The sequence below is a fragment of the Trachurus trachurus genome (genome assembly GCF_905171665.1).
Source record: "Trachurus trachurus genome assembly, chromosome: 13".
Classification (NCBI taxonomy): domain Eukaryota; kingdom Metazoa; phylum Chordata; class Actinopteri; order Carangiformes; family Carangidae; genus Trachurus; species Trachurus trachurus.
In genome coordinates, this window is record NC_139892.1 from 28,958,296 (window position 1) to 28,986,042 (window position 27,747).

At 41.0% G+C, this 27,747-nt stretch overlaps 5 protein-coding genes across 5 annotated transcripts; 2 read left to right on the forward strand and 3 right to left on the reverse strand.

Moving 5' to 3' along the window:
- Positions 1 to 786: 786 nt before the first annotated feature.
- On the reverse strand, positions 787 to 3,542 carry LOC310996321 (odorant receptor 131-2-like; the record flags this gene model as incomplete). Its single annotated transcript, XM_083985697.1, has 2 exons — positions 787 to 798; positions 2,646 to 3,542. 2 exons carry the CDS (start codon positions 3,540 to 3,542, stop codon positions 787 to 789), a joined length of 909 nt encoding a protein of 302 aa, XP_083841823.1.
- Positions 3,543 to 10,289: 6,747 nt separating this feature from the next.
- Positions 10,290 to 12,802, forward strand: LOC310996323 (odorant receptor 131-2-like; the record flags this gene model as incomplete). Its single annotated transcript, XM_083985700.1, has 2 exons — positions 10,290 to 11,180; positions 12,512 to 12,802. The coding sequence occupies 2 exons, from the start codon at positions 10,290 to 10,292 to the stop codon at positions 12,800 to 12,802; spliced, it is 1,182 nt and encodes a 393-aa protein (XP_083841826.1).
- A 3,354-nt stretch (positions 12,803 to 16,156) lies between these two features.
- Positions 16,157 to 18,124, reverse strand: LOC310995793 (diablo IAP-binding mitochondrial protein-like). Its single transcript, XM_083984926.1, has 6 exons — positions 17,822 to 18,124; positions 17,492 to 17,624; positions 17,192 to 17,317; positions 16,911 to 17,021; positions 16,681 to 16,777; positions 16,157 to 16,565 (listed from the first exon to the last, which is right to left on the reverse strand). Exons 1-6 carry the CDS (start codon positions 17,956 to 17,958, stop codon positions 16,363 to 16,365), a joined length of 807 nt encoding a protein of 268 aa, XP_083841052.1. The 5' UTR covers positions 17,959 to 18,124; the 3' UTR covers positions 16,157 to 16,362.
- Positions 18,125 to 20,643: 2,519 nt separating this feature from the next.
- LOC310996324 (odorant receptor 131-2-like) lies at positions 20,644 to 21,570 on the forward strand (the record flags this gene model as incomplete). Its single annotated transcript, XM_083985701.1, has 1 exon — positions 20,644 to 21,570. The coding sequence occupies one exon, from the start codon at positions 20,644 to 20,646 to the stop codon at positions 21,568 to 21,570; it is 927 nt and encodes a 308-aa protein (XP_083841827.1).
- Positions 21,571 to 24,798: 3,228 nt separating this feature from the next.
- LOC310995438 (diablo IAP-binding mitochondrial protein-like) lies at positions 24,799 to 27,020 on the reverse strand. Its single transcript, XM_083984503.1, has 6 exons — positions 26,679 to 27,020; positions 26,397 to 26,529; positions 26,107 to 26,232; positions 25,742 to 25,852; positions 25,529 to 25,625; positions 24,799 to 25,400 (listed from the first exon to the last, which is right to left on the reverse strand). Exons 1-6 carry the CDS (start codon positions 26,813 to 26,815, stop codon positions 25,195 to 25,197), a joined length of 810 nt encoding a protein of 269 aa, XP_083840629.1. The 5' UTR covers positions 26,816 to 27,020; the 3' UTR covers positions 24,799 to 25,194.
- Positions 27,021 to 27,747: the final 727 nt, after the last annotated feature.

The following is a 27,747-nucleotide window of genomic DNA, read 5'->3' on the forward strand; positions in this document are numbered from 1 at the left end:
AAAGCTTCTCTGAATACAGCAGCTATGCAGCAGTTCACCAAGTCCTCCATGTTATTCCAAAGGTGACTCTCTTCACAGAGAGGTGTCTGATGACTTTAAAGATCAGGACATCTAAGAAAAAAAAAAAACACTAAGTGAAATTCACTGCTCACGACACTGTCGTCATCATCACTCGCTGCTAGTTCCCTCATTAGCTATCTATAGGAGGTGCTACAGAAACCGGAGTGACCTGTTGGATAAAAAATAAATGTCCAAAAAATGGGCTCGTTGAGATCAAGGATCATTTATTTTCTAACATTCAGAGTAACAAAAATCAGCTTCTCAAAAGGTGCTCACCAGCCAGGTCACAAAAATGCTCAACAGATCCCTTCAAAATGATCAGAACAATCAGAGCGAGGTGCAGTAGAGTTTATCCCACAAAATAGTATAAACCAGAGTCAGCTCTGGATCAGACTGAACTGCTGGTCTATTTTATTCTTTAAATAAAGCACGACCTTTTTTTCAAATTAGGGGGGGTCTCCTCCCATATTTCTTTAAAATCTAATATTATTTGTCCAAAAATAATGGTGTAATCTGTTTCTCAAAAAGGCCTTCCCCAACTAGGTTGGTCGAAGATGATTTCCTGGGCCAAACTTATGTTTAAAAAAAAAAAACGATATATTGATTAAACATGTCAATTAGTTGGATATATTAGTCAAAGCCGTTGCTTTGGTATTTAACAAGGTGTTATCAGTGACATGGTGGCGCACCTGGATTTTAAGTACTTTTCCAGCAGTATACTCCCCCCTAACTGGCTACCTTTTCCGAACACAAAAAAAAATCAGAAGGGACACAGAAACGTGAGGGACTAGGGGTTTACGAATACCTATTTCGAACAAATACTTTAAAAAATATTTGTATTCAGGAACAAGAAAAATAATATATCAAAAACCTGTGTTTCCTCATGAGACCACAGTGCATGCCCGGATGAGTGAGTGACGTTCAAGAGTCGGGGGGGGGGGCACACACACAGGCTGCTCCACACAGCAACAGAGAAGCGAAAAAAGACTTAACTGCATCACTTTAGATTTTTGTACCTTAACTGGGTTCCAGAGGCAGTTTATAACTGGGGACAGCTCTACATTCCGACACCCCGCTGTTCCGAAATCCCCCCACTCCAAAACACTGCTGCCCCCCATGTTCATTGCTGGATTTATGGAAAAATATCAACTAGTATTGCATATCCATAATTATTATAATGGATAATTAAAGAATACTTACACTATAACATAAATTAAAAGTGTAACGTACGCGCAAAAAAAAAAAAAGTACGCCCATTTTGAATTTTACTCGAATACAAATACAAATACTTTTCCCCCTCAACAAATAGAGATACAAATACCGGCTGCTTTGCACATCCCTATGAGGGACTAACTTAACTTAGCCAACCAACCCAGAAAACTAACATCAGGGTATTGATGCAGATGAAGCGACAAAAACCTAGTCTAAACACAGATTATAGCTGCTGCGCAGCAATGGGTCGGGTCTGGGCTATATTTTGGCAAATTTAGGCAAATTCTGAGCAACAAATAGGACAATAAGAAGACAGGACAGTTCTTTTGTTTTCTTTGTGTTTAGTGTCAAGTTGTGTATCTCATCCCGGTAGTTGGACTCGTTCCCCTGACCCTTATGAAGCCGACAACAGAGGTGTCAAACGCAAATTTAGTAATGGAGTTGGAGGTGTGGATGTACAGTAATTGTGTATAGTGAATAGAGCAAAGGGCTCAGCACACAGCCCTGGGGGGAGCCAGTGCTGAGGGTTATTGTAGAGGAGATGTACAACCTGGGGCGGTCAGAAAGAAAGTCTCTGATCCAGGTGCAGAGCTGGCTGGGGATGCCCAGGAGGAGCAGCTTGTCTATGAGAATGTCCGGGATGATTGTGTTTTTAGGCCCAATGTGTTAATAAAGTAGGTGCAAGTGAAAGATTAATTCTCAGAATTAATAGATGAAGTTGTAGTGAAAAAAAAAAGATACCAAGCATGTGCATGTTAAAAAAAAAGTTTTATGTGGTATATAAAGGCGAAATCAAAAGTATTAAAAAAACGGCCAAAATAGGCCCAGACTCCTAAGGGTTAAAAGATGCTTATTTAGACTAAAAGTAGAAAAACATTTGTATATTTCATATTTCACACACTGTCTTCTAACAATCAACTGACCAATAAAATCTATTTCTGTGGGAATTCTCTCCATGATGTTGTCTCTCAACTAGCAATCTGAGCCTGCAAGTAGCAACAAGCATTTCACCGAGTGCCCTGTTGTTTACATCACCTGTTGATGGACATACCTTTCTCAACACTTCACCCTTACTAATGGTTTTTGTTCCTAAATCGTTTACATCTAAAAGCAAAACAAGGGATAGGATCCAAAGTGACTAACAAACATACAGTGATTTCCACTACCTTCACATGAAATTTGAGGGCTTTATAATTGAATTGTACTAAAGGTAAAGGTAAAGGTAAAGGTACTTTATTTGTCACATATACAGCTAGTACAGTGAAATTCTTTCTCTGCATTTAACCCATCCCTGAGGAGCAGTATAAGTGCAATTAAACATGACTTACTGTCAGAATATTATGTCAAATAATATTTCTTTTAAACACACTAACAGAGGCATAGCTTTTCAGTGCTTGAAAAAAAGTCTCATCTCTGAGGCCATAAATAAGAGGACTCAGGCATTTTGGTGCAAGAAAAAATGTTAGGTAATTAAAGAACCTAACTTGTTCAAACAACATGAAATTAATTTGAAGTACCCAATTCTCAATGACTGGGCACCACAGCTGAATGAGACAGAGCAGCAGCTGGAAACCATGAAGAACCACTGTCTTGAGTCCTTTCTTTGATGACTTTTTATTTTCTCCTGATGCAGCTCTAGCCACTTTCATTATTTTTATATATGAGACAACAATAATGATGCACATTACCAGGAAGTAGAACTGTTGTACAGCTGACCGAACATGATCCTGCCATACATAGAAGCTTAACATTTCTATTGAACATATCTGATATTGTTCATAGAAATGTTGAGTTGCTGATGCAAAGAACATGGAAAGAATAACAATACAGTGCACAGAGCTGAAGCCATGAACAACGAGAATACAGTACACAGTGCTACGTGTGGAGCACAGCTCTCCATGACGCAGGGGCATGCAAATGGCCACATAGCGCTCCAGAGTCATTGCTGTCAGAGTAACTGGTGTGATTCTAGTGCACAAAAGCACAAAAACATGGATGATGACACACAACCACACTTGCATGGTAAATTGCAAATAGCCCAAGATTAGTAGAATATCAGAGAAGAATAACAAGAAACTATCTGACAGTAATGTAACAGCAAATAAGATGTAACGTGTGGTTGTGTAGAAGCACTCTTTTTTAAAGAAGGTCAGGATGAGCAACAAGTTGATGCAGAGAAAAATCACCACCAGGATCTGAACAATCACAACCTGGTCATTGATCTGACGTCGCAGAGAAGCACCACCAACTAATGAGCTGTTATCTGCCATGTATTTTCTGAGTGAACCCAAAAGACAAAAGTCAAGTGAAGTGTCATTCTCTATTGTACCTGACCTATACCTGTCAACACAAAGTTATGTATTTGTTACAAAGGGATACAGGTCCACTACAAAGCTTCTCTGAATACAGCAGCTATGCAGCAGTTCACCAAGTCCTCCATGTTATTCCAAAGGTGACTCTCTTCACAGAGAGGTGTCTGATGACTTTAAAGATCAGGACATCTAAGAAAAAAAAAACACTAAGTGAAATTCACTGCTCACGACACTGTCGTCATCATCACTCGCTGCTAGTTCCCTCATTAGCTATCTATAGGAGGTGCTACAGAAACCGGAGTGACCTGTTGGATAAAAAATAAATGTCCAAAAAATGGGCTCGTTGAGATCAAGGATCATTTATTTTCTAACATTCAGAGTGTAGTGTATTATACTATAGAATATAGAATAATAATAGAATAGAATAGAAGCTTTATTTGTCATTGTAAAAGAAAATACAACGAAATTGCCAGTGGCCTCTGTGTCAACAAGTGCAAACAAATATATATATATACACACAAACACATACACAACCATTCTGGCCAGCAAGTAAAAATAACTATGTAACTAAAATGTATAAAAATATATAAATAGGCTATAAATAACAGTGCAAATGGTAAAAGTGCATCAGTGCTTCTGGTTCTAGTCTACTTGCCAACAATGAGTACCCGGAAATGTTGAGTACCCCAAAGTTTTATGTTAGAAATATATAGTATGGGTCTCCAGTATTCAGAAACTGCCGGATGCTAACTTATATATATTGGACAATTAGCACAATTGACATAATTAGCATAAATTAGCATAATTTCCTATATGGGCAATATTTCAGCAAAATTGACTTGGCTGATCTGGGCAATATTGGAGTGGTTTTAGGGGTTATTGATGATGCTGAATCCATTTCTGACATTTTCAAAATCAAAATGGCTGTCTAATTCGGAAGGGACCAGATTGAAATCCATCAAAATCGGCCCACTGGCGGTTTAAATCCGGTCACTACCGGTTTAGACAGCCATTTTGAATTTTGAAAATGTCAGAAATGGATTCAGCATCATCAATAACCCCTAAAACCACTCCAATATTGCCCAGATCAGCCAAGTCAATTTTGCTGAAATATTGCCCATATAGGAAATTATGCTAATTTATGCTAATTATGTCAATTGTGCTAATTGCCCAATATATATAAGTTAGCATCCGGCAGTTTCTGAATACTGGAGACCCATACTATATATTTCTAACATAAAACTTTGGGGTACTCAACATTTCCGGGTTCACAATGGGGCCCTATGGGCTGGCAAGTAGACTATTCAGGGAGTGTATGGCCTTGGGAAAGAAACTGTTCAGAAGTCTGTTTGTGCGTGTTTTAATTTGTCTGTACCGCCTGCCTGAGGAGAGGGGGGCAATCAGGTGGTGACCAGGGTGAGAGGGATCCTTGGTAATGGTTTCTGCTCTGCGGAGTGTGTTCTTAACTTTAATATCTTGTTATCATCATCATGTATTATTCTTTGTATGTAGTATGTGTGCCTTGTTTGGAACTGAAGGAGTGTGTGGACAGATGCTCTACTCCATGGGTTCCATGCAAGCTTAGGAGTCATTTGACCTAATGGGATATGTATGGTTCAATAGGACTGAATGATCCTGTTGTCTTCTCTAATGGGAAAGACACATGAGAAACAGGGCATTGGGTTTGTTCTAGCCTAAAAGTTAAAAGGTCAAGGGCCATCTGGACGGGAGGATCCTCTCTGGCTGGAGATGGGGGAGTCAGAAAAGGTATATAAGTCAGAGCTCTGGGCCAGTCGCGAGAACTTCTCACATTGACAATAGAGATGTTCCAGGATTCGGCATTTTTGTACACTCTTCTACTTCTTGTTAATAAACTTGTTTTTTTAATACAAGTGAAGACGTGTCAGCGGTGATCCCTTCTTTTCATCAACACATCAATATACCACAAGAGTAACAAAAATCAGCTTCAGCTCTGGATCAGACTGAACTGCTGGTCTCTGTACCCTTTATTTTATTCTTTAAAGAAAGCACTACCTTTTTTTCAAATTAGGGGGGTCTCCTCCCATATTTCTTTTAAATCTAATATTATTTGCCCAAAAATAATGGTGTAATCTGTTTCTCAAAAAGGGCCTTCCCCAACTAGGTTGGTCGAAGATGATTTCCTGGGCCAAACTTATGTTTAAAAAAAAAATATATATATATATATATATATATATACACATATTGGTTGAACATGTCAATTAGTTGGATATATTAATCAAAACCGTTGCTTTGGTATTTCTTAACAAGGTGTTATCAGGGGGTCATCCCTATGTTCCCACAGCCCTATGTTCCCTCAGCCCTATGTTCCCTCATTTCTAACTTTTGTCGTCACTGAAAATTAGGCCCTATGTTCCCTCAGACCTATGTTCCCTCATTTCTAACTTTTGTTGTCACTGAAAATTAGGCCCTATTTTTACAGCCCTTTGGTCCCACCATTGGTTGGGTTTAGGCAATGAAGAAAGGAGTTGGTTAAGTTTAGTAAAAAGACCAGGTAGAGGCTAGACAGGCCAGATAGACAGGGCCCAGATAGGTAGAGAGAGTCCAGAGGGATCATAGGGCTGAGGGAACATAGGCACGCTCCCGTTATCAGTGACATGGTGGCGCACCTGGATTTTACAGTAAGTACTTTTCCAGCAGTACAATCCCCCCTACTGACTGGCTACCTTTTCCGAACACTAAAAAAAATCAGAAGGGCAACAGGACCTTAGGGACTAGGGGTTTACAAATACCTATTTTGAACAAATATTTTAAAAAATATTTGTATTCGGGAACAAGAAAAATATCATATCAAAAACCTGCGTTTCCTCATGAGACCCCCCGACCCTGCAGCTGTCCATGGTGCTCAACCAGGTGACGTTGTTTACACTCTGCGTTGTGGCTTGTCTGTGAAACGTGCACTGCTCAGGGACTGGGCAGATCTGTCCCACTTGCTTTCTCCCCCACTCCGTTGTGGGAGATCTCCCACACAGTAAAAGAAATACACTTTTTTTTCTCTCCCCCGCTCCGCTCAGGTGCGGCTGAACCCGGCTTGAGCTCACTTCACGGGCGTGAGCCTGCTGCAACCGGCGACCCTGCTGACAGCAGACCGGGGAGAAGAAAAAAAAATTCTTTGCTCGGTGCTTTGGTTGGGTTTTAGGCAATGAAGGAGTGTGTTAAGTTTAGTAAAAAGACCAGGTAGAGGCTAGACAGGCCAGAAGCATAATGAGCGTTAGCTATGCTATGTCATATTATTTACAGGGGTTGATAAAGTTTAGTTCTTGGAATTATGTGCATTAGTATGCAAGTATATTTAGCAAGAATTGGATGGTATATGTTTACACTACTGTTAACAGTCAAACGTTTTCATGCTCAATTTTTTTGATAAATCAAAAATCCGAGAAACAAGTTTTGTGGAGGACAGTCTGAAGATGCTCTCTAGCAAGTTTGGTGACAATTGAGCAAAAATTGAGGGAGGAGATAAGTTTTACAGTTTTTGAAAACTGGTCGTGCGTAATTACGCAACAGAGCGCAGACAGGAACTAGTCTGCCTGTCTAGCCCAAGGGGGCAGTTGTCGGTCTGAGAAGTGAAGCTCACTTCCGCATTCAAAAAGCTGCAATCCCCTCGGCTGTCGCTGGGGGCTGGCTCCAGAAGGGAGCAACTCCAATCGAGCCCCATGTTAAAATAGCCGATTTTACAGCTTAAAAAAACATATTTACAGCCTGGTACATTTTATTTTTTTGGTCTCAATCGATAGTTTCTACCCCCGCACACACTCTGAGGGGGGTGAATTTTTTTTAAACTCTACCGTTTTACTATTATTAGGGTTAAAGTTCTGGCCAATCAGGGCACAGAACCGTTGAGTGACAGGTCCGGCGACCGCTGCTACGAGGCCAGTGGGCGGGCTCTCGGCCGGCCAACGGCCGCACCGCTCCAAATATGGCAAGTAGAATCCAACATGGCGCGGTTCTAACCCCCGTAGTAGCGGCACAAAACAGACTCCCCAAAACCAATGGGTGACGTCACGGACGCTACGTCCATTCTTTTTACAGTCTATGGTCTAGCCTCTACCTGGTCTTTTTTTTACTAAACTTAACCAACCCCTTTAACCAACCCCTAAAGTCCGGATTCTATTGCTAGTGAGTGCAAGTGTTCCGTGCTTGAGCACGGTACACTTCCCTGGCCCGGTACGGTTGGAGGTGTGCTTGAGCACGGTACACCTGGTCAGGAATGGGCACAAGCACGTAATGCGCTTTGGACTGTTACAACACATGGACTAAACATACAAACAGCCGACATAGGTACAGACAACAACAGGAAATGACGACATAATTTGTACGCTGTACATAAGTAGAGAATTGTGATCTGAGGGGGAAAAAAAGAGATGTTGTGCTGGGGAAACCTCCAGCATATGAGTACTACCAGGGGCTTGTGTGATGGCCTAAGGTGTGAAGATCCCACAATCTGTGCAAAATAAACATTCAGTTTTGTTTGTTAAAGCTAGAGGGCGCTGAGGCAAAGAAAGTAAGTAGAACAACACCAGCATTTTGACTAAATGACTAATCGAAAAAATAGTTGATAAATGAATTGGGAGAAAAATAATCGTTTAAGACCCTACTCTGCCTTATCACCACTGGACTTCACCAGTGGCAAGATGTTTCAAGAACTGATCATTTGGTACCAACTCAGTGCCAAAATTCAGAAAATGTGATGGTGCTTCTCTACTATTAGGTACAGTAACTCCAGATGTGAACAGTTGTAGTGTGCCTGCAAATTTGAAGAGGGGAAGAAGCCGGACACAGTCGACACAAAAAAACACATGGAAAGGCAAAAGAAAGTGTGAATTATTAAAATTCTGAGTTTCTAATGTTAAAGGGACAACGAGGAGGTTTGGAAAGCGAAGTGTTTTCATTAGGGATGGGCATGATTAATCGATGATCGATTATTGATCGTTAAGAATTTTATCGATCACGGAAAATTTTTATCGATTTATTATAAGGGATCATGTAGAGGGCAGAGGTTGTCATGGAGAAATAAACCACAGGTTTATTTTTTCATAACAACCAATAAACTCCATATAAGTATTATTATACAGGCCTATTATTATTATTACATGGTTTAAGAGTAAAATAATTCATTAAATATGACAGGGCACGTTTGTGTCGCGGACTCGTTGCAGCAGAGACGAGCTGTGACACCGCGGCTCCGCCCGCTCTGATCAGCAGGTTTGGTTTTCAGCTGCAGTGTGGAAGGAGCCTCCACTCTCTCTGTAAGTTACAAGCTACAAGTCATTTATCTAACATCACAATTAGTCCGAAGCTGTTTAACAACGGTTAAAATGAAACTTAAGGTAAATATCCTGCATAGTTTGTTTCTCTTTTCTGTGCCGCGCTGATCAGAGCGCCGCTCTGCCGTGTGTTGGCCACAGAAAAAACAATAAAACACACGCTTTCACAGTTTGAAAGTGCTTGTGATTTTTTTTGTACAAGTGCAGCCAAACACGAGGCTGAAGAGAGAGGGACAGCAGAGCTGCTCTGAGCCAGGCAGCGCAACGGTGCTTTTTTTTTTTTTTTTTTTTTACCTAAATGATGCCGGCACCGGCACCGTGCCTACAGGTGAAGCACAAGCACACAGACAGACCTCCGTGTACGTTGTTGTCTGACCTTCTTCCTTCACGGGGACTGCCCCGGATTACTGGCACACGCCATAGCCGCACGCATTTTTTTTTAAAATTATGATTATTAATATTAATATTAACGATTAATCGATAATTGATCGTTAATTTTCCCGAAGATCGATCAAAAATATTTCTTCAAATGCCCATCCCTAGTTTTCATACTACATTTACCATGAGCCTCCGCGCGCACTGTGAAATTCTTGGACCGGCGCAAGACAGATGTCTTGCCAAGAATGTTTTCATCATGAATGAAAGTCGGAGGTTCGAAGACAATCAGATACCGTCGTACTTCCGACCGGCGGTGTTATTCCCCTGACCCGCCGGGCAGCATCCGCGAAACCGAAAGTAAGGAAACTCTGGTCGGCTCGCCCAGCATTTCCACCACTAATAATAATAACAAAATAACGATAGAGACAAAACAATATATTTATCGAAAATTGAGCCATTAACAAGTGGGTAACGTAGATTCATCCACATTAATATGAGACGTTTTCATAACCAAATACAAACTCCTCGTTGTCCCTTTAAGTTGATAATAACATGCTTTGTAAATGTTCATGTCTTTAAATGTTTGTTTTCTTGTTGGCAACATCTGTTGTTGCAATGCTCAAATGGTGCTTCATTTCAATATTTGAAAAGCTAAAGGAAAAATTTCTCAGCCCTTAGTCATAATATAGGGTCATGATTGTTGTGTTACACGTTGGTTCTAATGTTCTAATGTTGGGTGGGGTGCTTACATCTGTTTCACTCCTGATGCCTCTACAGCTCCTGAGGGATACTAGCAGAAAGTAGTATAAAGTCTGCATGCACAGCTCTCAGTGAAAAACCTTAATATTTTGCCTTTGAAAATGCAACACAATACAATACTATGACACTGTAGGGCAGCTCTGGTAAATCCTGACAGAGAGGTGTGACCTTTTTGTTGTGCATTTGTTTTAAATCTAGTTTCTCATTTAATATTGACAACTTAACACTTAGCAAAACATTAGAATATTGTGTAAGAAAAGTGATGGCAGATAACAACTCACTGGATGGTGGTGAGTTCCTGCTGCGGCAGATCAATGACCGGGTCATCATCGTACAGATCTTAGTGATGATTTTTCTATGCATCAACCTGTTGCTGATCATAACCTATTTCACAAAGGACTGCTTCTATACAACTGCTCGGTACATCTTATTTGCTGTTACCCTACTGTCTGATAGCTTGCTATTGTGCTTGTCTGATTTTCTGTTCATCTTGGCCTATTTTAACTTTACCCTGGAAGTGTGGTTGTGTATCATTATCTCTGCAGTAGTTTTAGTGTATGTTACAGTCACACCAGTTACTCTGACAGCAATGACCTTGGAGCGCTATGTGGCCATTTGCATGCCCCTGCGCCATGGAGAGCTGTGCACCACACGCAACACGGTGCACTGTATCCTCATCATCCATGGCTTCAGTTCAGTGCCCTGCATCATTGCTCTCTTCCCCTTCTTTGCATCAGCTTCTCTTAACTTTTATAAGCAGTACAGAATATGTTCTGTAGAGATGTTTATTTTGTACAGATGGCAGGATCATATTAGGTCAGCTGTGCATCAGTTTTACTTCTTGATGATGTCCGTCATCATCTTTTACTCCTACTTTAAAATAATGAAAGTGGCCAAAGCTGCATCAGGAGAGAATAAAAAGTCATCAAAGAAAGGGCTCAGAACAGTGGTGCTTCATGGTTTTCAACTGCTGCTCTGCCTTATGCAGCTGTGGGGGCCATTCATAGAAACTGTTGTACTCCAGATTAATTTCAGGTTATTTATTAATGTCAGGTTTTTTAATTACATTATGTTTAACCTTGTTCCAAGATGTCTGAGTCCTCTCATTTATGGCCTCAGGGATGAAACATATTTTCATGCACTGAAAAATGGTGTTCTCTATGCTTTTTTTAGGAGAAATACTTAAGCATGTTTTTAGTTAACTTTAACATAAGTGCAATGACAAATGTGTACATTTTCATGTATGCTTGTGGTATAATGTGCTTTGAACAGTAGCTAAATATTTGTGTTGTTTGTGGTCCTTGGCACATTTGCTTGCTATCTGGGCAAGGCAAGGCAATTTTATTTGAATTGCTCGTTTTTACAAACAGTTTGTCTCAAAGGGCTTTACACGGCATCATAACATCCTCTGCCCTTAGACCCTCACATCGACTGAGGAAAAACTCCATGGGAAAGATATGCCCCCCTTGTCAAAATTTTGTGGACAAACTTATCAAATGGGATAAAATAATGATAACAAATGATGTACCTAAGGGAGTTGGTTATTTTAGTGATAAATTATTTTGCATTTTCATTTAATAATTTGCACATGAATATCAAACCATTAAACCTAAAGTAAATCTTTGCTGTATCTCTAGGGAACACAAACTTCATCATGTGCTGAGAAACATTATAATAAAACATTACCAACAAGTTTCAATTTAACATTTGCTGGTCATGATTAACATGAAGTTACTCCACCACCCTGCTATCCTACAACCACTGTGTCTACACAATTTTCATGGCGGTGTGTCCCCAGGGTTAGATAAAAAAAAAATTCACAATTAGGGTATTTATTGATTTGTCACTCATACATAACCATTTTACACCTACTCATAATTGTATTTCAATTAATTTTGTTACAATAAGGCACTTGCAATGCTTTCTTTTTTGTTGTTGTTGAATTGTTTTTGAATCTTTGTGTATTTTTCGGGGAGGAATTTTGTATGAGCCCATATAGGGTTTTCAACCTCTCCCGCACTTATCGCAATTATTCTTGTTTTTTTTATTTTTATGGTGCAAATAAATAAATCTAAAACTAATAGCTAATAATAAACTTGAGTGTGTTTCTCACTTTCTCTATTATAGATGACAAGTTTAATTGGAATGAACACATTTCCTATGTATCAATAAAGTTGCGAAGAACACTGGTATTTTACGGAGAGTAAAACACATTTTATCAAGAAAAAAATTCCTGGATCTATACTATTCTATGATATCATTCTAGGATAACTTTGTGTGTCAATGTGTTTTTCTTTGCCTTAGCAATCTTTATGTCTTAATATGTCAATTCTGCTTTCATTCAGTTGCTTTTAACTGTGAGCATGAATATTAACGTCCGTCCATCCATCCATCCATCCATCTTCTTCCACTTCATCCGGGTCGCGGGGGCAGCAGTTTGAGCAGATACACCCAGACTTCCCTTTCCCCTGACGCTTCCTCTAGCTCTTCCGGGAGGATCCCAAGGCATTCCCAGGCCAGTCCAGTGACACAGTCACTCCAGCGTGTCCTGGGTCTTCCTCGGGGTCTCCTCCTGATGGCACATGCCTGGTATACCTCCTGAGGGAGGCGTTACAGATGCCCAAGCCACCTCAGCTGGCTGCTTTCGATGCGGAGGAGCTCCCGGGTGACGGAGCTCCTCACCGTATCTCTAAGGGAGTGCGCCGCCACCCTGTGGAGGAAACTCATTTTGGCCGCTTGTATCTTGTTCTTTCAGTCATGACCCAGAGTTCATGACTTTAGGTGAGGGTAAGAACGGGGATTGACCTTTCGGCCCAGTTCCTTCTTTACCACGACGGACCGATACGACGACTGCATTACTGTGGCCGCTGCACCGGTCCGCCTGTCAATCTCACTTTACATCCTTCTCTCACTCGTGAACAAGACCCCAAAATACTTAAAGATAGGGTCTGGAGTTTTGTTCGTTGCAGTTTGTAAACAAAACATTGAAACTCGGCCCCTCCACTTGGGCTCAACTGTGTAGCCTCCTGCCCCTGCCAGCAGCGGTTGTCAGGACCGCAAAGGAAAGGAAAAAGTCCAAGTGAAGTGCTGGAGCCGTGGGCCGAAACTTGACCATCACCAACACCGGGAGCCTCCGGTGTTATGTAGTTATGCCGTTGTGGTGAGCTGGGAAGACGGAGTCACCACGAGAGGCTGAGTGGGGGGTCGGTAATATAACGGTTGAATCCATCGCGGAGACAGATGTAGCTGCTCAGTCCATACAGTTCACCCTGGCCGTTTCTGACAGTGCCATAAAATTCTCGTAAGATTTAATTGAATTGCTTTTTGGACACAGTTTGAAAGCTCACCGCCACATCTTTAGCCTGACACCAGTCTGTGAAACACTTCACTGCCCACTTCGTCTGTTTTACAGTATTGGCTTCACTCCTCTACTTTTCGGGTTGATCAAGGTCTCCTGACGTCAGCTCCGCATGTTGTCTTTTGCAGGGCTTTTTCTTTGGCGACAGGCACTCCTCAATCCACTCGTCCATCGTCAAAATCGTTAGAATAGTAGCTGTGGTATATGCGTCCTGTATTTTAGGTGCTATAGATTACATTATTCCCCTGAATGCCTCACACGGATGCACTGCAATGTACACATTTCCATTAAAAAAAAAAAAAGTGCAGTTGTGACTGCTGCTGCTAACTGTCTGTCTGGAATGAGCTTATGTTGCTGGGTCGCTGAAGTGTTGCCAGGATACGCCTGCGAAGCCGCTTTCAGAGATGTGGCTGATGCACTACGATACCCAGACAAGTGCGGTGGCAAACAAAAAAACAAAAAAAACCATTGTGGAAGTGTCGAAAAGAACGGGGAAAAAAACACAAATGACAGGAAAATGTGAGGGATAATTTATACAGGGTTAACCGCACATCTCCCATTGAACTGTCTGCGTTAGTCACGGAGGAATCACTGAGGTTAAACAGCCTGGACTCAGACAACCACAGAGGAAGGAGAGGCTTCAGAGGAGTCAGGGAGCTCTTTCAGTTTGTTCTTCACCAAGTATTTCAGGGGGCTGATATAGCATTATTATAGCAGTATTAAAAATTATATTTATTTAATTTGACTGAAATCTGGTTGATAAATAGCCTAGCAGTGGCAGGGAAGGTAAGTACTGTATAGCATAGCTGGATAAGATTGATTGATTGATTGATTCTTTTAATGACCACACAGCCAGGCTGGTGGAATTTGCTTCCAGTACAGCTTATTGGTACAGGTTCCAAACATATAACATGTATAGACAAACACAAGATGAACCACAGCAAAGCTGTCAGGAGGACAGCCCATGGGGAAGTGGAAGATGTTTAACCCTTAAACAGGCAACGTGCACCAGGAGATACACACTCTTTAACATCCTGTAGGGATTGTGCTGGAAGGTTTTCACTAATCAAGTTAGCATGTATCAAAAGTCTTGTCTGGTTTTAGCATGTAGATCACATGATTTGGTTCAGGCTATCTTTGATCATTTCGTCAGCCTGATCAGAAAACAAAATGGCCGCCAGTGGTGGAGAACCTGCTTCCTTGGGGGTAGAGCACTGGAAAAGATATAAAATAGCCAATGCGATGTCAGTAAAAAGGTTTAAATGCCTCTCACGATTCATCCACTTTCAGGACAATCAGTCATCAGACCCAACCCAAGATCTGCTCTGCAAAGTGACACCAGTGCTGGAGCACATAAGAAAGAAGTGTCTGGAAATTGAAAGTGAGAACAAGTTTTTAGTAGATGAAATGATGGTCCCTTACAAGGGAACAAAGGCTGGGTCTCTCCAACAGTATCTCCAAGCAAACCTCACCATTGGGGCTTCAAGATTTTCATTTGAGCCGGCGTTTCTGGGATAGTGTATGACTTCCTGATACACTGGAAAGAGCACATTTGGCACAGGCCAGGGTCCAGCCAAAGAACTTGGAGTTGGAGCCAATGTTGTCATTCAACTCTGCAAGACCATCAAGAACCCATCAGAGTGTGTTGTCTACTTTGACAATTTTTTCACTTCCCTCCCACTCATTGTGCATCTGAAGGAGTCCCTTGGTTTGCAAAGTCTGGGAACCACCCGCAAGAACAGGCTTAAAGGATGCACACTTGAGGATGACCGTGCTCTGCTGAGGCAAGGAAGGGGCAGCTATGACTACAGGGTGGATAATGAGGCAAAAGTGGCTGTTGTAAAATGGTCTGACAACAAAGTTGTCACTTTATATTAGCTAGCTCCTGTGCTGCAATCAGCCCTCTCAAGGAAGTCAGGCATTTCTCCAGAGAGGAGAGAAGAAGAGTTGCTGTTCCCTGTCCAAACATTGTGTCACAATACAATGTCCACATGGGAGGAGTTGACCTTGCTGACATGATGGCGGCCTTGTACCGCACCCCTGCAAAGTCCCACCGGTGGTACCTGTGCCTCTTTTGGCAAATGGCTGATATAGCCATCAACAATGGATGGCTGCTGTATCGTCGTGATGCCAAAAGCATTGGTGTGCAAAAGCACAAAAAGCTCAAGGAATTCAGGCTGGAGGTTGAAGATGCCCTTATCCACGGTGGGAAAAAGAAGGGAAGGCCTTCCAAGGGAGGGGAGGAGAATGTGCAGAGCCTCACCAGATGCATACAAAGGCCAACAACCCCAAGACCCATGGTTGATGTCCGCCATGATCAAGTGGATCACTTCCCAGCTTTCACAGACAAGGGAAGGTGCAGGCTTTGCCCAGAAGGACAGACAACAATCTACTGCACGAAATGTGGTGTTCGTCTGTGCATCGTCACCGGGAAAACCCCACGCAACTGCTTCCAAGCGTTCCATAAAAAATGAAATATAGGCAAGACAGGCAATGAGGGCCATTGTTAAAAAGAGTTCCCATCATACAGTAATGGAAAACCTGGACCTTCTGGAGCAATTATGTTATTTAGAAGTACATTAGTACAAAACCCAACACTCTTGCCCTTTGATCCAACCAAATGTGTAGCTCTTCAAAAATCACTTCAAAACAATCCAGATCCCGAAATTCCAGCTTTCCAAAACTAACTCACATTCACTAATCTAACATGTAGTCTTAAATAATATTATATATTATTATATATATATATATAAGATATTATTCATGAAATGTTTAAGAATTACTTCTTAGCAATTTATTTCCCTTTTCATAATTTCACTTAATTTTTCTGATTAAAAACATCTAACCGTGTCTAAATGTAAGAGCATTATAACACATAGCTCACAGCTTGGTCAGTTGAAACGATCAATGTGAATTCAACAGCACTGTGACATTATTTTAGTTTCTCCTTTTGTTTTCATGTATCTCTCTTTTTTTCTCAGTCCTCTCGTAGATAAGCTTCATGCACCTCATGCTCACTATCCTCGAAAGATGAGGCATATTCAGCCATCCTTTGAATCTCTTCCACTTTAGTCTCAGCAAGCTTCTTTTCTGCGTCTGCTGACAGTTTCCGTGCCTCCTCCACATGTGACTTAGCCACTTGTATGTTTGTCCTCACTGTGATGGACGCATGCTCAGCCCCTGTGAACACAAGGGTACAATCATGCATTTTGTCAAATCTCTCAGAAAGGTTGTTGTCTTTTTACTGTTCTGTAACTACAAATAGAGCAGTATTGAGTATAACAATGTCACTCACCTGAAGCGTACGCTGCCTCAGCTGCCAGTTTACACAAGTTGACAGCATTGACCCAGGATGACTCAAAACGTTTGCATTCATTCAGTCTGTCACTGGCCTGTTTGGTTAAAGAGATGAGACAAACTCTGCATTATGAATATAATCTTGCAGTTGTTTTTGCAAAGTGCAATGATTCATGACTGCTCTTTATTGTCACCAACATTTCTACCATTGAGATATAGTGAACTTACCTCTGCACGCTGGCCATTGATCGCCTCCCGGAGAAAGTCCTCCTCTGCTAGGCTCAGTTTCCCTAGTGCGGCTAAAAACCGTTTTTGGAGAGCAATGCGTGTGTGCACAGCCTGTTAGCAAGGAGAAGGAGGACATTTTTACACATATGACTCTGACCCAGAGTCTAGATTTCTAAACTTCTTATTACAGTAAATGCAAGAATTCACCAGGTCTATGCCTATGTAGTATTGTGTTATCATAAAATATGCAAATAGATGTTTAACAAAATTTTAAATCCTACCTTTGAATATTCAGAGAGGGCATCTATTAGAGCTGAGGAGGTCTGGGAGAGGAAAGTACTTGAACTGTCTGTCACCACTGAGGCTGCGTCTCTGACCAGGGAGTTATGGGAGAGATTTTCCACTTGCTACAAATACAAGCATAAAATTTACATAATTCAGTATTTTCATTCCGTCACTCAGTTAATGCATGTACAAAATACACAGAAGAAGAAGAAGCATTTTCCAAAGGGACACAAGTTTCTTGCAGATGCAGTTCATTGGTGGATGTACATTTTATTTCCAAGAAGAGACTAACTCACCTTTGTAATAGGAACAGCACAGAGACCATGTGCAGCACTTGAAGACGCAATGCTCATGTGTGCAATGTTTGTCCATTTCCCTGAATCCTGAACTCCAGGCTTCCTACTGCTGACTAGGACACTCTCAGAACTGCTGTAGAGACAATATTAAAGGAAATATGCAGGTTGTTATCATAATATTTCAGTTTTAAATTTTGTGATGCTTCAAAAGTTTAACACAAAGAGAAAAAACATCATTATCTAAGCTGCTGAAACTTTAATTCCAATTGACAGCAGAGATTTAGACTGTGCTCCAACTCCATGCTATGACGTCTAAAATTCATAACCTACCTTCTGATGCGGATGCAGGCTGCGCCTCCCCTGAGGACACTCTTGCTGGTCCGCAGCAGTGAATTGTCTGTATGGTTTTGCAAAAATCCTCGAGCTGCACGACCAGCACACACCGAACACTGACGAACAGCTTGCATTTTGCAGATTATTTAGATCTGCTGCACAAGAAGAAAGTAGAATGAGTTGCTGATTGCAGGTTTTCTATGTTCTGTAGTTAAAACTAATTGACCCTCTTTGTTAAATCAGAAATAAACTTGTTTGCTGCTACAAGTCCTTCAATCTGCTCGATGACTGCATACTGTGCTGTCCAGTGGGTATTTGTAAGGCCCCAGCACCACTTCATTGCGTAAAACTATTGATCTGTTGACCCCGCCTGCAAATGTGCGTATTTGGTGTTATCTGCAAAGACCAATAGAGATAGAAATTACGTGCAGGCTGCAGAGCAGAGCATGTTCTGTTTTGGTAGTTGGACCAACCCTCTCTGTGTCAATCTGTTGTTCTTTGTTGTCTGCTGTGTGTGCTGCATGCATGAGGAGGCTCAGCCAGAGGTCATGACATAGTACAACTTGTTTTTTTTATTTACTTTGCTTTATATATATTAGGGCTGTCAATCGATAAAAAAAAACCCGAATTAATCGCGATTCATTTATCGACCAATAAACTGCATTTGTCCACTTACGACCTTAGCTAATAATAAGTATTTATTTATGTATAATCATCAAATTAGTGTAGAATAAACACAAAGTATATTTAAATTCAAAGACTATTTGGCTTTTTTTTAAACTTTGAACACAGTTTCTCTCCTGTGAAGTACGAATTTGGCACAAAAAGGCACCTTCCTTATATTTAGTTTAGAAACCACTTCGTTCATGTTAGCAAAGACAGTTTAGAGCAGTAAAGTAGGCTAATGCTACCTGTGATGCTAGCGCTTAGCGCCGCTGTTTTCTGTCTTCCTCCCACAACAACAAAACTTTCCCTCCAGTTCCTGTCATTGGTCTGAAAACAGCGCTGTTGGGCTAAATGAAATCTCAAATGACAAGTGAATCAAGGGGGCGTGTCATGACATCTGTCAATCATTGACCCTGTGTCAGCCCGCTGCTGATTGGTCAGAACCGATCGGCCTGTGGGCTGAATGTAGTTAGCCCAAACAGTCGGTAAATGGCGAGGGCGGGACCTGTCAATCATCCACAGTCACTGATCATCACTTATGGGCGTCTACTCACGTGTGGTGGTGACTGTCTGCAGAACCCACCAGCTAGCACCTGCTAAACTTCCACTAGCGGTGACAGCTGGGTATCGGCCCGCCGCTCCAGCGCTTCACTCGTGCTGTATTTCCTATTGCTTGCAGTTCTGACAACTGCTGGGCAGGAGGCTGCACAGTTGAGCCTGAGAGGAGGGGCCGTCACTAAACAACGTTAATAATGGATGCTAACTGTCACATCATACCTGAGCAGCTATGGGTTTGAGCCACAGTCTTAGGCTTCATTTATACGGAAACGATCCGAACAGAAAACGCAAAAGTGGCGTTGCGTCGCAATCAGAGCAGACTTTTTGCGTTTTTACCCTTTACACGAGGACGCAACGGCGGAGCGATCTTAAGATTTCCACTCCGGAGGGTGGTTTCACTTTTTTGCGTTTTCAAGCCCCAAAAACGCCATCGCAGTCTAAACTAAAGGCACATCCGATTAAATACTTTGCCGTTTTTATCCGCGAGCGTTGTCGTGTAAACAGGGCCTTAGTTCAGCTGTGCTTCAGAGAGAGAGAGAGAGACTTGAATCATTTTGGGGAAAATGACAACAAAAAAATCATGTAGGCTACAGTATTTTTTTTGTTTGTTTTTTCATCAGAGAATCACCTTTCAAGTGTTGTTCTTCATACATTGGTTGTAACAGCATCATTGCTGCTTTTGAAAGCACCATGTAAAAAGGGTTAAGTACTTCTGCAGGCTGGGTGGCTTTACCAAATGTTTGAAATACATTTATTTTTCAATATGACAAATAGACTATAATTCTTCTGTTTGGTCTCGGTCTTGGACTTGGTCTCGCCCCTCCACGGTCTTCGTCTTGTCTTGGTCTTGGTATACTCTGGTCTCGGCCTTGTCTTGGTCTCGGGTTAGGTGGTCTTGACTACAACACTACTGAAAAGTAAATACAGTCCGGGTGAAGCACTGGAGCGTCGGGGCCATAGCTGGCTCCTGCATAGTGACGGCAGCATAGCCCTCAAGGCTCCCGTTTGTGTGCCCTTTCTCTCACTATCTAGACACATAAAACATACGTTGAAATCTCCCCTTTAGTAATTTCACAAATTAAATTAAAGTTTCATTTTAAAGTTTCATTCAATGTATTCAAAGTTTCATTCAATTTGGAGAATATTATATTCAATATAGAGTGCCAAACTTATGTCTTCAATTAGACTTCATTTGATTAAACTTATTCTAATTTTAGTTCAATCTTATGGCAATCGTTCTAATATCATTGTAATCATTGTATCTTTTATCTAAATTAATATTTGTTTCCCATAGAATTTGCATTTTTACAAAATGGTAGGCCTACACTTTGTACTGTTTCATAATAACACAGTCTTTGGGGGAAACCATTAGAATGACCCCTTGACGTCACTTCATAGTCTCTGTAGCACCAACTACAGCTGATAAGGGCAGCAGCAGTGACGACAGTGTGGTGAACAGTGAGTTTCACTTGGTGTTTTTTTTTTTCTCTCAGAAGGCTGCACAGAGCGTAGTTGGAGAGAGTCATGTTTGGAATAACATGGAGAGTTTGGTGAACTGTTGTATTAAGAGAATATTTGCATTGGACTGAAAATACATGGAAAATAACAATTCACTGGTTGGTGCCAAGCCTCTGCAGCGACAGATCAATGACCAGGTTATAATTGTCCAGATCCTAGTCATGATTTTTCTTTGCATCAACTTGCTGCTCATCATCACCTTTTTAAAAAAAGAGTCCTTCTACACAACCACACGTTACATCTTATTTGCTGTAACATTAATGTCTGATAGTTTATTGTTATTCTTCTCTGATATCCTGCTCATCTTGAGCTATTTTCAGTTTACAATGCAAGTTTGGTTATGTGTCATTATCTGTATTGTGGTATTTCTGTATTTCACCCTCACACCAGTTACTCTGACAGCAATGACTCTGGAGCGCTATGTGGCGATTTGCATGCCCCTGCGCCATGGAGAGCTGTGCTCCACACGCAACACGGTGCACTGTGTCCTCATTATTCACGGCATCAGCTCTGTGCCATGCATTGTTATTCTCTCGACCTTCTTCGCCTCAGCATCTCTAAATTTCTATAAACAATATCAGATATGTTCATTACAAATGTTTAGTTTTCATTCATGGCAGGATTTTGTTAGTTCAGCTGTCCAGCAGTTCTACTTCTTGGTCATGTGCATTGTCATTGTTTTCTCTTATATCAAAATAATGAAAGTGGCTAAAGCTGCATCAGGAGAGGATAAAACGTCATCAAAGAAAGGGCTCAGAACAGTGGTTCTTCATGGTTTCCAGCTGCTGCTCTGTCTAATACAGCTGTTGTGCCCATTCATAGAAACGTCCGTGCTTCAGGTCAATTTTAGGTTATTTGTACAGGTCAGGTACTTTAACTATATAATGTTTAATCTTGTGCCAAAGTGTCTGAGTCCTCTCGTTTATGGCCTCAGGGATGAAAATTTCTTTCAAGCACTGAAAAACTATTACTCGATTGACTTGTTTAAAAGACATATTATTTGACCAATTACACTGATGGGTGATTCTTCAACTATCGTAGAATTTGTGTCCCTGGCAGATATAACATCATCAAGAGGAACTTTGAAAAATTAAATTATAGATGACTCATTCATTTTACTATATAAATCATAGGTTTATATGTATTGTTTTTACTATATTCCCTTTGTCCCTTTTTTTTTTTTAAATGTGACAGAATGTCATTTCCACAACAGTAATTTCCATCACTTTTTTTTGGAGGTGATGATAATTGTTCAGCAATTTGTATGTCAAAGGTCATTTCCAACACGTGAAGTCCATTTCCATCACAACACACATTTTCACATATAATTCATAAAAATTAACAGTCAAACTAATAATATTTTGCAGTTTTGGAAATTATGCAGCTGAAATTTAAATATTGTTAGGAAAAACAACTTTTTTGTGGTGTGATGGAAATTATGCTTTCCACTTAAAGCAGAAGTAAGCGATATTTCTGTGTTAATATAAGTCTTAAATAGTTATATCTTCCGACAGCAATCACTTACATGGAGTGTTTGGACCGAAACACTGGTCACTCAGTCACTCTGCTCTGCTCTGAGCCGTATCCTACAAGTTTTATCCAATGAGGAGAGAGAACGGCATGAAGGGCTGTGTGTGCAGCCAAGGGATGTGTGACGAGGGCGGGGGCTGCTAACTCCATCGGCTGACAAGAAGTTATGGTGCGTTCAAGGCAACCCGTAACTCGTGTTTTTCCGACCTGTGAAGTCGTACCAGTTCGATCTAGTACGAGTTCACGGGTCGGAAGTTACGAGTGGCAGTTATAGTGACTTTCACAGGTAAAACAGGTCGGAAAAACATGAGTGGGTTGCCTGGAACGCTACAAAGTCGTAAGTCATGACTTGAAGCTGTAATTTACGGTTTCAAAAGCCTGCCTGGAACGCAGCATTAGCCAAAACGACCGGATTGCTTACTTCTGCTTTAATGTTAGACTAAAATGTAAAAAATCATATATTAGGCTACCTAAACAATTTTATCACAACAGCTATCAGAATGTGTTTCTATACATAATTGAAAAGTAAAACATCTGAAAATATTTCTCAAAACATATGTTTGAGGGGTGGTGCGTGGCGCAGTGGTTAAGGCGGCTACCCCATGTAGAGGCTACAGTCCTCAACGCAGGCGTCCCCGGTTCGAATCCCGCGTCGGGCAGACATTTCCTGCATGTCATTCCCCCTCTCTCTGCCTCCCCCTTTCCTGTCTATCTCACTGTGCTATCAAATAAAGGCAAAAAGGCCAAAAATATATACTTTAAGAAAAATATAGTATATGTTTGATTTTCTAAAATTTTCAAGACCAAATTTGCCCATAGTTGAAGAATGACCTTGATATGTGATTTCTCCTCCCTCTGCTTTCGATGTCCCCTCTTCTGGTCATTACTTTTATTTTTTTTCTGACTGACCCAAGAAAAGAGCCGGAGCCTAACAGTCTATGGCCAGAGCACACATTTATTTAGAAGAAGTTTAATCGGTGCTGGTTAACTTCTAAATGAATGGGTGCTCCAGATACAACTCTTTCTTTCCATTATTACTCTTTTAGACAGTAAGGAGAAGTATATGATTGTATTATATATTTTCCATCTTTGCTGATCATAAGATTTGTTGGTAGACATTATTAGGCTATGTCTTCAATCTGGAGATGGTAGCCATTTCATTAAAAACACTGAAATGTGTGTGTTCCCAATTAACTTTATAAATAGTTTAAAAGTTTGGGCTTTTGGATCAGATGACAGAGGTGAATTGTTCATCAAATACTGTATAAACCAAAGTCAAAACTAATGCACATGAGGTAACGTTCAGTGATAAGGCGCGTTTCCACTGCAGGAACTTCCGGGGCCAGCCCCGTTGGTGCATGTCTCCACTGAAGGAACCTCCCCCACAGGGCCGCTTACAGGAACATTTACAGGGGCCGAACGGAGTCCCTGCCTGGGGGTAGGAACTCGGATCGGCCCTGAAGAAGTCCTGGTGGGGCTTGAGATTTACTCTGTGCTGATTGGTCAGACTCAAAGCAGGATCATGTGACGCTAAAAGAACACCCCAAAATAAGCTGCATTTTTATAACCCAACGTTACTAAAAACGGAAAAACAGCCGGAAAAAAGAGAGAATAACTCCGAGAGGGCCGAGTGAGAGGACGGTTCCTGTAGAAGTTCCTACCCCCTCCTTTTACCAGGAACTCCTGCAGTGGAAACGCAGCTATAGAAGCCTATGAATTGTGTTCATTGAGTTAAAGCAGAAGTAAGCGATATATTTGTGTTAATATAAGTCTTAAATAGTTATATCTTCCGACAGCAATCACTTACATGGAGTGTTTGGACCGAAACACGGGTCTGTCAGTCACTCTGCTCTGCTCTGAGCCGAGGAGAAAACTTTTCTCGTATCCTACAGTTTTTATCCAATGAGGAGAGAGAACGGCATGCAGGGCTGTGTGTGCAGCCAAGGGACGCCGTGAATGTGGTGATGTAGGGACGAGGACTGTTATGGTGCGTTCAAGGCAGCCCGTAGCTCTTGTTTTTCCGACCTGTGAAGTCGCACCAGTTCGATCTGGTACGAGTTCATGGGTCGAGTGGGTTGCCTGGAACGCTACAAAGTCGTAAGTTGTGACTTGAAGCTGTAATTTACGGTTTCAAAAGCCTGCCTGGAACGCAGCATTAGCCAAAACGACCGGATCGCTTACTTCTGCTTTAACTCTAGGACCAATAACCATAGGTTTATTCTTGTCCAGCTGTAGGAAGCTTTTTGTCACCCACAATTTTACATCCTCCCTCTGTGAAATCCAGAGGGGAATCGAATAAATTGCCGGTTTCAGGTTAATGCCATATTTCAAATTAAAAGCCCTCAAGGGTTTCAGGGAACACAAACCCAATATTTCTGAGGGATTTTTCTGCTAACATGCTGTAATAAGCTTATTGTATAATTTGTAGTTGCTGGAATTTACATACTTTTGACATGTAACAAGGGGTATTGCCCGAGGTGCACATCATACATACATGGTCCAACCATATATAGGTTTGCATCAAGGCTACGTCCACACTGCTATGCTTTCATTTCAAACAGCTTTTTCAAATGTAAATTATTTTTGACCAGATAAATGATGATGTAGTAACAAACAAGCATCTATCAACATTTATATTGCATTAAATAAATTCACTTTATTTTTGAAGTGATATGTGAACATTGAAAACTATGAAAAATAGATTATGCAAACAATTTTTTCTTTATTTAAAAAAAAAGTCTTTGTCATTGTTAAAACACATAAAATAAACAACATTTTGCTTCAATGTTCGATAAACCCACTGCCACCCAATAAATACTCAAGATTTGACAATTGTTTTCCAAAAGCTTTCCAAAATCAACTCACATTCACTAATCTAACACGTAGTCTGAAATAATATTTCATGAAATGTTAGAAAATTACTTCTGAGCAACTTGTTTTTCTCCTTTTTCAAAATTTCACTGTACAATACAAACATATAAACATCTAACAGTGTCAAAATGTAGGAGCAGCGTAACACATAGCTCAAGTTGAAATGATCGGTGAATGTGACATCATTTTAGTTTCTCCCTTTGTTTTCATGTATCTCTCTTTTTTTCTCAGTCCTCTCGTAGATAAGCTTCATGCACCTCATGCTCCTCACTATCCTCGAAAGATGAGGCATATTCAGCCATCCTTTGAATCTCTTCCACTTTAGTCTCAGCAAGCTTCTTTTCTGCGTCTGCTGACAGTTTCCGTGCCTCCTCCACATGTGACTTAGCCACTTGTATGTTTGTCCTCACTGTGATGGACGCATGCTCAGCCCCTGTGAACACAAGGGTACAATCATGCATTTTGTCAAATCTCTCAGAAAGGTTGTTGTCTTTTTACTGTTCTGTAACTACAAATAGAGCAGTATTGAGTATTATATTAAAGTATAACAATGTCACTCACCTGAAGCGTACGCTGCCTCAGCTGCCAGTTTACACAAGTTGACAGCATTGACCCAGGATGACTCAAAACGTTTGCATTCATTCAGTCTGTCACTGGCCTGTTTGGTTAAAGAGATGAGACAAACTCTGCATTATGAATATAATCTTGCAGTTGTTTTTGCAAAGTGCAATGATTCATTTTTTGTCATCAACATTTCTACAATAGTGAACTTACCTCTGCACGCTGGCCATTGATCGCCTCCCGGAGAAAGTCCTCCTCCGCTAGGCTCAGTTTTCCTAGTGCGGCTAAAAACCGTTTTTGGAGAGCAATGCGTGTGTGAACAGCCTGTTAGCAAGGAGAAGGGGGACATGTTTTACTCATATACAGTAGTATGGATCTAACCCACAGTCTTGATTTCTAAACCTCTTCGTCTATGCCCATGTAGCATGGCATTATCATATGGTATGCAAATGTAGGCGCCACATATGCAAACTGTACTTTCAAATCAAGGCAAAAAGCCCCCCAAAATATACTGGGGGAAAAAAAACCAAATAATAAAAGATATGCAAATGTTTCACAAAAGTTTAAATAAATCCTACCTTTGAATATTCAGAGAGGGCATCTATGAAAGCTGAGGAGGTCTGGGAGAGGAAAGTACTTGAACTGTCTGTCACCACTGAGGCTGCTCTTCTGACCAGCGAGTTATGGGAGAGATTTTCCACTTGCTACAAACACAGCATAAAATCCAGTATTATAATTCCTTCCTTCAGTTTGCACATGCTCAAAACACAAAGAAGAAGAAGCGTTTTCCAAAGGGATACAACTTTTAGACAGTTGTTGCAATTCATTGATTAGGATACATTTGGTTTCTGATAAGAGACTAACCCACCTGTGTAATAGGAACAGCACAGAGTCCACGTGCAGCACTTAAAGATGCGATGCCCATGTGTGCAGTGTTTGTCCGTTCCCCTGAATCCTGAACTCCAGGCTTCCTGCTGCTGAATAGGACACTCTCAGAACTGCTGTAGAGACAATAGGGAAGGGAATATGCAGGTTATAACAATGATAACCAATGGTATTTAAGATTTATTCCAATCAGCAGCACCTGACAGCACAGATCTAGACTGTGCTCAATTTCATGCTATGGCATTGCCCAAAATTCATAACCTACCTTCTGATGCGGATGCAGGCTGCTCCTCCCCTGAGGACACTTTTACTTGTCCGCAGAAGTGAAATGTCTGTGTGGTTTTGCAGAAATCCTCGAGTTGCACGACCGGCACACACCGAACACTGACGAACAGCTTGCATTTTGCAGATTATTTAGATCTGCTGCACTAGAAGAAAGTACTGAAATGATCTATCTAAAATGAATAGCTGATTGCAGGTTTTCTATTTTCTATAGTTCAAACTAATCTCGAATTACCTGCTCAGCTCACTGTTTCCTTGTCTTTTTTAATTCAGAAAAAATATTGTTTGCTGCTAGAAGCCTTTCAGGTAGCTCTGTGACTGCAAACTGAGCTGTCCACTGGGTATTTGTAAGGCCCCAGCACCATTTCATTACGTAAGAATATTGATCTGTTGACTCTTCCTGCAAATGTGCGTATTTGGCGTTATCTGCAAAAATCCACAGACGTGCAGGCTGCAGAGCAGAGCATGGTCTGTTTTTGTTGCTTGTCCCTCTCTCTCTGTCTATCATTTGTTCGTCAGCATGCATGCATGCATGAGAAAGAGGTCTAGCCATTTTATGTACAAAATAACTTATATAGCTATCATTTAGTAATTATTGATTTCTTTGTTTCTTTCTTTTATAATTGAAGAAATATCATATAACTTTCCTATGTTAAGATATCTAAAACACATCCAGACACATGTTTGTACTTACATTATCCTGAATGTTTTAATGTTTGCACTACACTTGTGATTTACCTTTTAGAATACTTGGACTATGTTAAAGTTTTACATATTAAAACAGCTTCCACACTAAAGGGAGCTGTAGCTTTGTCACGGGCCATGCCTATAGTAGGGAATAGAGTTTTTACCACCGTTCACCGTCTGAAAGGGCTTAAAAGATGGGCGGAGACTGGTCTGATAAAAAATAAATCAACTCCTGATGGGCATGTATTTAAATCTTTTTCACAACTTAGAGACAAGTTTGCCGTGCCTTCAAGTATTTACAAATCAGACATTATGTTACAAAAAATACAGATTGGGAAAATATACAAAAGGAAGTTTGAACATTG